A 10,431-nucleotide genomic window follows, 5' to 3' on the forward strand; every position below is an offset into this window, starting at 1 on the left:
GTCCCCAGTAGTGATAAGATGACACAGAAGGGTCACCAACCACATGATTAATCTCAGGCTCATTCATACATGGGCCATAAGCCTGAGGAGGCTCTGCTACTAACTTCTAAGTCTGCACAGGTGCTACTCTCTAATTTGGGCCTAAATGCCTTGGAACCCCTGGTCTCTGATCATAGCCCCTTCTACTTTCCACATTGTTACTGATTTCCTCTATCTTACCCCCCCAAACCATAGCTGGAGCCAAGTGTTATCAGTTACCTGATACTAGAGTCCCCTCTCTGTGAGGGATTGAGGGTGGTGATATCCAACTCCCCAGCTGTGTAGTCAGCAATGTACCAGATTAGAGAGGTAGCCTCTCTACCTTCATCCCTCAGGGAACACAGTAAAGTCAGGAAGAGAGGGCTTGTCCTATCTGGTCCCTCCTCCCCAGCTATGTATCCTCCCCTCAACATTCTCACTACCCCTACCCTTACTGGACATGCTGGGTTGTGCCACTGTACTGCCTGCATCAAGACTCAATCACCCTTTCCAAAGAGACCAATTATATCATCTCAGACAAGCCCATTGGTACAGCCACAGGTATTTGAAAAGCAGGAGAGTGAGGAAAACCTTCATTACAGTGGCTACATCTGGCACAAGCTTGCACAGTTGCCATGAGGAGGTGTTATGCCATTCCTAAGCATTGCTCATAATTTTTAAAGGCAAAACAGCTGCCTTAGTTGCTTCCTAGGCCAGGGGGAGAGTCCATCAAAATTTCCTTCCTCCTCTGCTACTGTATCTGTTTAAATATACTTAGGCATTCTGAAATCCAACCTCTGTATACTCAACAGAGCACACATTGCACTTCTTTATCCCGTTTGGAGGCCTTCCAAGTGTTTTACAGTAATTGGGATGTATTAGCTAAAGTTTGTAGATATGAAACTGAGGCACAAAAAGTTTGTCCTATAGGGTAATCCTGATAAAGTTGCTGAATGGCTATACAGAACTTTGTGAAACCAACATAAAATATCTTCCTCTCAATAACTCTATTCACAATCATGTGTTTCATTCAGCACTACTTTTTCCCAAAGCAAGAGCATCCACATATTGCAATTGCTTTACTTCAGAACTTATCCAACTGTGGTCCATGACCATGGAAGGCTTCTTGCTGGTAGACAGAAGAGCTGACAGACCATGTGGCAGTGGCTCTACTTCTGTCTACACTGCATTGAGTTAGAAATACATACATATTTTTTCCATGACACTAGTTACCAGAAATGTTGAGTTCACAAATCTATTAAGTCTGAGAGGCCCCCCGGATAGCTTGCTTTCAAAAGCTACAAACAGCAGGGAGATAAATGGAGATGATGCAGTTATGCTACAGTTTGTACATGTAAACTATGGTGAATTGGCTATATGATTCTGAACCACAAAGATATAGGCCACACTGGAGAATAGGCAGGCAGAAAGAGAATTACCCTAGACAAATATGTACAAGAATAAAAAGCCTTCTGCCCCAGAGTTCCTCACCATCACAGGTGAAATACATGATTTAAGACTCAAAGTCCTTATCAGAAAACATCTTTAATCAAAATATCTTACATGCAAGGTGCAATGGATACATAGCTGGTAAGCAGGGTGGTAGAAACATGTACCTGTGGCATTTGTTTTTACATATGTACATTAGTCTGATTCAAAATGATCTTTCATCACTTATTTTTGAGCACCCAAAAGCTTCACAAACACTCCCTACTCAAGCGCTTACAATCTAAATATAAAATGCAACAAATGAAAACAAATTGAGAGCAGCAGGTTATAAGTTATAGTAACATCCCACAGTAATCCACACCAGTTGTGTGCTCATAGTAGTAATGTACAGTGGGTATTAATTTTCCATGGTCAGCAACCCTCTTAACCCATATTTCCCCACCATCATCCCACCCATAGGTGAAATCCAGCCCCTCAGCTTAGGCCTGCTGCACTCATTCCCTTCTAAGAATCATCTCTCTTCCCCTCAATGGAAGAATTCCAGGAAGTCACTTCTGACACCAGAAAAGGCTCTGAGGGCTGGAAAGTAAAAGTTTGCTGCTGGCTGTTCCAGCAGCAGCAGTGTCTGTCTCTACTCCCATCACCAGCACCAGTCACAAGGGGGAAGGCTCCATTCTAATAGTGTGTCCAGGGAGAGGTAACAGTGCATGTGCTTGGGCCCTAGGACTTTCCTCCCATTTCTCTTGGTGAGAGAAAGGAGTTCCTCTCCTGGCCTGTTCTTTCTACTCTCTCCCACCATGGAGGCTGTAACAGCTTCAGTCCCTATCCTTGCCTAGCAGCAGCCACCTACCCTGTGAGGAGGCTCTACAGCCCATGAGGTGCCAAGGAGAGTGGCAATACTTAGACCCCTCCCATACTAGTTTGACTGGTACCAACCGTCACATAATTAAGGGTTCAGCTCATCGGAGGCTCACACATCACATTTTTAAAAACACCACGGAACAATTGCCCGTATCAGCATGTATAGTACTATGAAAATGCTACCACTGTATTTATTATTATTATGAGGTATATGTATGGACCTTGTTTGAGTGTCAGATTAGTTTGCACTGTTTGGTTGTTCCTTGGGTCAAGCAATAAGAGCAGAGTTAGGTAAGGTTTTTTGGATGTCCTAAGTCTGTACATCCCCATAGTTTTCAGTTTAGTAATTTTTTTCATTTTAAATATTCAGTTTAACTTTTGCACTATGAGGAAGCCACACTCTTCTAATGCATTTCTAGTGTTCCTATCTGCATATGTGCCTTTTCATTGTGGATAGGGGTGAGAATTCTACTTGATTTTTAAGCATTAGACATTCAGAGCTTGTTTTGCCCTGGAAGGCACTAATAACCAGAAAACTAGTCAAATGAGGACAATAATATCTGGAGTTAAGGGAAAGTTATCAACTGAAACAAGAAGCATTAGTAAAATTGTATAAATCTTTTGTTTGCAGAATCTTTTCAGTTTCCATGACCAACATTTTGGAGAAAGGAAGCCATGGGTAGTGGGTGTTTAAATAATTAACTCTTTACATTAAGTGGGGGGGGATGGATAGCTCAGTGGTTTGCACGTTGGCCTGCTAAACCCAGGGTCATGAGTTCAATCCTTGAGGGGGCCACTTAGGGATCTCGGGCAAAAATCAGTACTTGGTCCTGCTAGTGAAGGCAGGGGGCTGGACTCAATGACCTTTCAAGGTCCCTTCCAGTTCTAGGAGATAGGTATATCTCCAATTATATTATTATGGTAATGTACATCCTTAGACATCTCAAATATTCTCCAAGAAAGACTAGACTTGATATTGCTAAATTGAAAAATGTGAGCAAGTAGGCCTTCTTTATGATGGGAAAAAATAGAGCAAATCCAACTTTTAAAAATCTTTGCAAGTCACCTTTAAGCATTTTCACCCAAAGAATTAGATACATATTACTTATGTGAAGTGTTATTTTCTTCCCCTCCCCCCAAACCAGGAAGAAATTGTTCTCCAGAAGAAACTAATTCTTTCCTGCAAATCAAAAACTGGCAAGTAAAATTTAAAAAGCTCCTTCCCATCCAAACTGTTAGGAAACTGACCTAAAACTTTTAGTATGTTTTCTAATGCTAGATATAAGACTAGATAACAGCAGGAATCAATACTCAAAAGTAAATATAGTTCTTACATTTTTATTTTTAGTAAACTTGATACTGGTTTACAATAATCAACAACTGGTCTTAAAATCTGATTTTTTCATTTATTTTAAAGAGCCTTTCAGTGGCTACAAATACATTAAGTGGGCAAAGACACTGTTCCCGAAACCATTTTAATCCTAAAATTTAATATGGTTTTATGTTGATTGTACAAGTCTTATTCAGATGTTGGTCTCTGGTCAGAAAGTATCTTGTCAAAAAAAGTAGAAGTACACTGAACATGCAGCTCGCTAAAGCCTAGGGAAGCATCAGGAATGCTTAATGAATAAATTTATATTTTTGAGTATTTAAAAAGAAGGTGGTGACACTTGTCCTGCACTGAAAGTAGTTTTGATTTCATTCAACACAAGTCATTTGCTTACCCTCTTTTATATCCTATTCTGAATTATATAAACAGGGTTCCGTTCACGTGTACTTTTATAGAAATTAGATTATTCATACATCTGTAACAAAATAATCTCTTAATCAGTTAAAAACACCTATAAAAAGGTATGATAATCTAACTTTTTTCTTTTTTTAAAACATCCCCATCTGTTTTAAATATATTTGGACTTCCTATTAGTGTAGAAAAAGGGAATGGAGAAGCTATGTCATGCAAATGTTATGAACAGTCAGACAAAACGCTCAATAAGAAATTTATAATCGAAATGACAGGCATGTGAACTTTTTTCCAATAATCAGTCTAGCTTCTGTCTTTATAAAGTTACATATAAGCTGGGATACAAGTTAAGTTCCCCTAAAGTAAACAAATTCCTTGTTTAAAGGCCTGGAACAAATGTCATGCAAATGTTAGTCTTATTTCCACTTTAAATCACATATTAATGCTATATGATCAGAGGGATGAGAGACACTTGGCAAGGCCTGATGGGTGGTAACTTCTTCATGACTTGGCAATGGAATTACTTGTTCAACCTCTAAAGCATTTATGTCAATGAAAATGTAGTCCAGGCATCCATGAAACCCACCAACATAATTTGTATAAGCAGGTTCTCCACAAGCACTTTGCAGTTTGAAAGGATGAGTTAGAGACATATTGCATCTTTCTTCTTCTCCATTAGAGACCCAGTCTTCATGATCCTCAGCAATATTGCCACTGTTGATAAAACTATACATTCCAGTTGAAGGTGTACTATTAAAATCACCGCAGAAAATGACAGGTATGCCAGGATATAGATCACATGTAACATGCCTAATGTGAGACAAAGCTACAGCAATTTGGATGAGACGGATGTTTCCACCTATGAACATAAAAGCATCTTAATTAAGTATTCTATTTATTCAGTAGTTTCAAATGAGTTTTATAAACTACTGCTGACTGATAGTTTGCGACAATATACATTTTAAAACTGTTAGAAAGGCTTCAACTTCAGTGCATGATTGTAGGGACTGTGCACCTTTAAACATACCCCTGCAATTTCCCCTCCCAAGTAAGAGTGAGTCTAGAGCAGGGGTAGGCAACCTATGGCACGCGTGCCGAAGGTGGCACGCAAGCTGATTTTCAGTGGCACTCACACTACCCGGGTCCTGGCGGCTCTGCATTTTAATTTAATTTTAAATGAAGCTTCTTAAACATTTTAAGAACCTTATTTACTTTACATACAACAAGAGTTTAGTTATATATTATATAGACTTATAGAAAGAGACCTTCTAAAAATGTTAAAATGTATTACTGTCACGCGAGACCTTAAATTAGAGTGAATAAATGAAGACTTGGCACACCACTTCTGAAAGGTTGCTGACCCCTGATCTAGAGAAACCAAATAACTTCTTTGCTAAGGATTGAGCAGGGGCCTTTTTCACCCTTGCTCAGTTCTTCAGTTAAGCCCCTGGCCTAATGGGCCACTGGCTTCCCCCCCACCATCTCAGTGGCTTTTTTCTGCCCCTACACCCTTTAGGAACACCAAGAAACAGGAGGTAATCTCCACTCCTAGTTTTTGGGCCTAGAAGGGAGACATGGTTTGAGAGGCCCAATTTGCTTCCTCTGCTGTCAATACCACAACATAGCTCCATCAGTTACATTGAGGACAGAGGGAGCCACAACTCTGTAAACCCATCTATATTAGAAAATTACAGATTGGGGGTGGAATGTAGAATACAATAATCTTTGCTTCAGCTATATTCTGAACATTCCTAAGCAAGCAAGACTACATTCCATAATGTTATAACACAATCCTCCAATCAGGTTGGTGCATCAATTAAAGATCCCATTTTGAGAAGGAATGAACTAAGGAAATCCTCACCTCCATAAGGAAAGGTGAGGAATTGTAAGAAGTAGGGAGAAATCCTTACATTCAGAAAAGTGTGAAATGCAAATTCTAGTTGTGTAGGAATGCTACTAAATCTAGCTAATATATACTTGTATACAACATCCGTAAAGTTACCTTTTGGATGCCAGTACAGATGAGTATTGGCTATACAAATCTTCCTCGAAGGATCATTTGTAGACTGAAGAACTGAAACCTGCATGAAACAGCACACTTTTACAAAATGTTAAATCAGAATATGCTTTACAGACCTCTATGAGCCTATCTAGAATTATGCATTATTAGTGATTAATCAGCTTGTACCTTGGTGACAATTCTCATTTTTATACATCTCTTTCTACACATTATTTTGAATGTTATAGTAAAATATTATAAGCAATGAACAGGTTTTGAAAAAAGTGTACCTGACAGAAAATAGCCCATGTATACTAGCTACACATGCCATTAGAACATTTCTCCCCCACAAAAGGCCATGACCCATGACAATTATAGTACTTTAGCAGTTCTAGAACTAGTAAAATAAGTGTTTGTAAAATAAGTCATTTGACAAATTCCAGCAAAATTAATGTATTTGCCAAATACTATTTTACCAGCCCTGCCTATCAAGTCTCTTGCTTTTGCTATACTTTTTCTTCTGCATTTCACTGTCTTTCCTGTAAAAGAAGATCTTGGTGTAGCTTTTCCCAAGTTTTTTCCTTCTCCATTCTTCCACCCTTGTGCAGAAAGAACACTGGAGTTGTTTCTCTGCACAGTGGAAGCCACCACTGCACTAGTTTGGGAAGTTAATTTTTTTAAACAAAAAAGTTTAGATTGCTATCAAGCATCAGGGAGTTTCCTACTCACACTGGCCCTTGGGGTAAGTAGATTTTTCAAGCCTTGTAAATGAGATTATATTTGTCATACCACAAGCCTCTATGTCAGTTACTGGGATTTCTAACATGGGCCATGATCTTGCAAACACTAATGTGGATGCTTAACTTTGAGAGTAGTCAATGGGTCTACAAACATGAATATTTATGCACGTGCTTAACTATCTGCAAGATCAGGACCTTAATTTTCTTAATGTCACTAACACGCAGTCAGTATCTCACATGCACACCCCACTTGTATGTCTACAGTGTTTCAAAATCAGATAGCCAATGCCTCAAAGTTTATTAAAATTTAGAATAAAAATATTTTCGAAACTAAAATTAGATCTGATATTATAGAACATCTGACACACTCCAATGTTCTGTTATATCACAATTAAGAATTCACTTTAAAATGGGCTGAAGACAGAAAGAAACCAAAGAAAATGAATACATCATTTAAAATTGGCACGATCACATTTTTATCAAGACCACATTCTAAAGGGCAGAAATCAGGGGAAAGGAACTGACACTGGCCCCGCGTACCCAGTTGGGTGAATGGCAACTGAATGCCATAGACTGTGACACTGCCGCTATTAAACACATTTCCTTGTTTTACACATTAAGCAGTGTGAGATTCTGTCTAATTCTCAAAACCCTCCATAACTTAGGGCAGGGGTCGGCAACCTCTGGCACACTGCTCGCCAGGGTAAGAACCCTGATGGGCGGGCCAGTTTGTTTACCTGCTGCGCTGGCAGGTTTGGCAGACTGCGGCTCCCACTGGCCACGGCTCCCCCCCACCCCCATTGGCCTAGGATGGCAAACCGCGGCCAGTGGGAGCCGCGATCAGCCAAACCTGCCAGCGCAGCAGGTAAACAAACTGGCCCGGCCCGCCAGGTACTTATCCTGGCGAGCCACGTGCCAGAGGTTGCCAACCCGACTTAGGGCTGGACTACACTTACTGGGGGATCTACGAACAGCAATCGATGCATTGGTGATCGATTTAGTGGGTCTAGTGAAGATTGACTCCTGTATTCCACTGGATTGAGAAGAGCTGGGGGAGACTCCCGTTCTCATCGCGTAGTGTGGACCCCGCGGTAAGTAGATCTAAGCTTCATCAATTTGAGTTATGCTATTAACATAACTCAAATTGCGTAGCTTAGATCAAATTTCCCCTATAATGTTGACAAGGGCTTGCTCCAGCATAGACTGACTCTATGGCTATGTCAACACTACCACAGTAAGTCGACCTATGCTACGCAACTTCTGCTACTTGAATAACATAGCTGGAATGAATGTACCTTAGGTCGAGTTATTCTGGGGTGGGGGGGAGAAATAGGAGAAACTCTCCCGTCGACTTACCTTACTCTTCTCATCGGGGTGGAGTACAGGGGTCGACTGGAGAGCGATCTGCTGTTCATTTGGCAGGTCTTCACTAGACCTGCTAAATCAACTGCTAGTGGATCAATCTCAGAGCATTGATCCCAGCTGTAGTGTAGACACAGCCTATGGTTCCTACCCTACTCACTATCACAGCTCTGCCTGCCTGAGCAGCTTTTACTCTATTGCTGCTCTGTCCCTTCTTTTTCCTTCCATCAGTAGTCCTATAGCGACCCTCCTCCTGAACAGTGACAGCCCGACTTCCTGGGGGTTGGACACACCCAATTTGTGGGGCAGAGCTGTTGTACAAGCGGCTGGTACCTGCAACACAGAGGATCTCTGCAGCACCTTCTCCTGGGCTAAGGGGTAGGGGGCTAGCTTGTCCCGCAGCTCCTTGTGCAGTAGGTCAGAGACCAGGGCCTCATTGAAGGCAATATCATGCTCGCTAAGCAAGGTGAACTTATCCCTGCGGTAGAAAGTAGCCAAGCCTTCATGCTGCTTCTCCTTGATCCTGAAGAGCCCTTCGAGGCCGAAGGCGTCCAGCGCCGGGGCCAAGCTATCAGCGAAGACAGACTTATCCACCTCCTGCAAGCAGATGAGGTCGGCGCTGTAGCCGGCCAATTCCTTCTTGAGCAGGTTCTGCCGGTAGTCGAGCTCCAGCGCGTAGGGCGCGCAGTAGGGGTAGAGCACGGTCCGCGAGTGCTCGGTCTGAGCATAGATGTCAGCCAGAACGTTGTAGGAGACCGTGCGGATTAAGCCTTCCCCGGACACCTTCTTGGTGTAGAGGTGCCGGGAGTCGAAGGTACAGGCGCCGGGCCCGGCCTCCACGGGGCCGCTGCTCTCCACCTCCCGGGGGAGCCCGTAGCGCTGCTGGCTGTTGCCCGGGGTGCAGTGGAGCTTGAGGCGCAGTCCGATGTGCGCGTTGGTCGGCGTGAAGACGCGGTCCCTGACGGGGGCTTCCACCCAGACGGCGCCCCCCGGGGAGGGCTCGTCCCCGCCGCCCCCTGGCTGCTCCCGGTACCAGCGGAAGAGACAGTGCTGGGGCGCGCCGAATTCGGTGTGGATCTTGGGGCAGACGGGGAAGCCGGCGAGCAGCGAGCGGGGCAGCTGGAGCTCGGTGACGGAGGGCGGGTTCCGCTCTACCTGGTACTTGACTTCGCCGATCTGCAGCACGGCGCCGTCCTGCCAGGCCTCGGCATTGGACACGTCTTCAGCCACCGACTCCCCGTCCCGCGAGAAGAGGCGCACGGCGAGCGGCGCCGTCGCCACCGGCTCCCCGGCCGGTCCCGCCTCCGCCCGAGCTTTCTTGCTCTTCTTGGCCGCCTTGGCGTGGCCCTTGCCGGCGTTGGTGGCGATGCGGGCCAAGGCCCGGCCTAGCGGCTCCGTCTGGTCCCGCTGCATGTGCTTGGCGCTCCCGTCACACAGCACGAACCACAGGCTCATCTTCGGCTCCGACGGGACGCAGCGCACCACAGCCCGCTCCATGTGGCCAGGCGGGGCTCCGCGGGCAGGGCCGGGACAAACCGCGTCGCCGCTGCTGAGGAAAGCGGCCGATCGGCAGAGGAGCCTCCTCGGGCCGGCAGCGGCTCGTAGCTCCCCCCACAGAAGGCTCCACATGAACCAGCCGGCCCGGCATCTACCATTCATCAGCCGCCGCGGCGTTCCGGCTCCGGGCCGCGCGCCAAGTCAGCCTCACATTGGTGACAGCACATTCGCTTGCAATTGCCCGGAAACCCGCGCCGGGGCAAAAGCTGCCTAGCTGAGCGTCGCGTCGCAAGTGCTGATGGGTACTGGGGGGTGGTCAGATACCGGAAATGACGAAAGGGGAGGCCCAACCATGGGAAATGCATTTGTGATTGGAGGCAGTTCGTGAGCACAGGCCGGAAGTGCTGACTATTTACTTCCTGTAGAAAGATGTCTCTAGTAAAGCGCGTGGGAAGTGAGAAACACCCTAGTGCTGTTCCTGCCGAGCGTGTACAGATGTGGTCTCCTCACCTCAAAAAAGATATTCTAGCACTAGAAAAGGTTCAGAAAAGAGCAACTAAAATGATTAGGGGTTTAGAGAGGGTCCCATATGAGGAAAGATTAAAGAGGCTAGGACTCTTCAGTTTGGAAAAGAGAAGACTAAGGGGGGACATGATAGAGGTATATAAAATCATGAGTGATGTTGAGAAAGTGAATAAGGAAAAGTTATTTACTTATTCCCATAATACAAGAACTAGGGGTCACCAAATGAAATTAATAGGCAG

At 44.5% G+C, this 10,431-nt stretch overlaps 1 protein-coding gene across 1 annotated transcript; it reads right to left on the bottom strand.

Annotated features, from left to right (window-relative positions):
- Positions 1-1,552: 1,552 nt before the first annotated feature.
- Positions 1,553-10,061, bottom strand: PDE12 (phosphodiesterase 12). Its single transcript, XM_045025703.1, has 3 exons — positions 8,504-10,061; positions 6,072-6,150; positions 1,553-4,928 (listed from the first exon to the last, which is right to left on the bottom strand). The coding sequence occupies exons 1-3, from the start codon at positions 9,827-9,829 to the stop codon at positions 4,486-4,488; spliced, it is 1,848 nt and encodes a 615-aa protein (XP_044881638.1). The 5' UTR covers positions 9,830-10,061; the 3' UTR covers positions 1,553-4,485.
- Positions 10,062-10,431: the final 370 nt, after the last annotated feature.

This window comes from Mauremys mutica, chromosome 7 (assembly GCF_020497125.1).
Source record: "Mauremys mutica isolate MM-2020 ecotype Southern chromosome 7, ASM2049712v1, whole genome shotgun sequence".
NCBI lineage: Eukaryota > Metazoa > Chordata > Testudines > Geoemydidae > Mauremys > Mauremys mutica.

What these genes read in the sequence shown, in the direction of transcription:
- PDE12 (XM_045025703.1), bottom strand. Translation starts at nt 9,829, where the DNA reads ATGAATGGTAGATGCCGGGCCGGCTGGTTCATGTGGAGCCTTCTGTGG. An exon ending in AGAGATCCTCTGTGTTGCAG is followed by an intron (nt 6,151 to 8,503) that starts GTACCAGCCGCT and finishes TGTTTCATGCAG; the next exon opens with GTTTCAGTTCTTCAGTCTAC. An exon ending in TCTGTACTGGCATCCAAAAG is followed by an intron (nt 4,929 to 6,071) that starts GTAACTTTACGG and finishes TTATGTTCATAG; the next exon opens with GTGGAAACATCCGTCTCATC.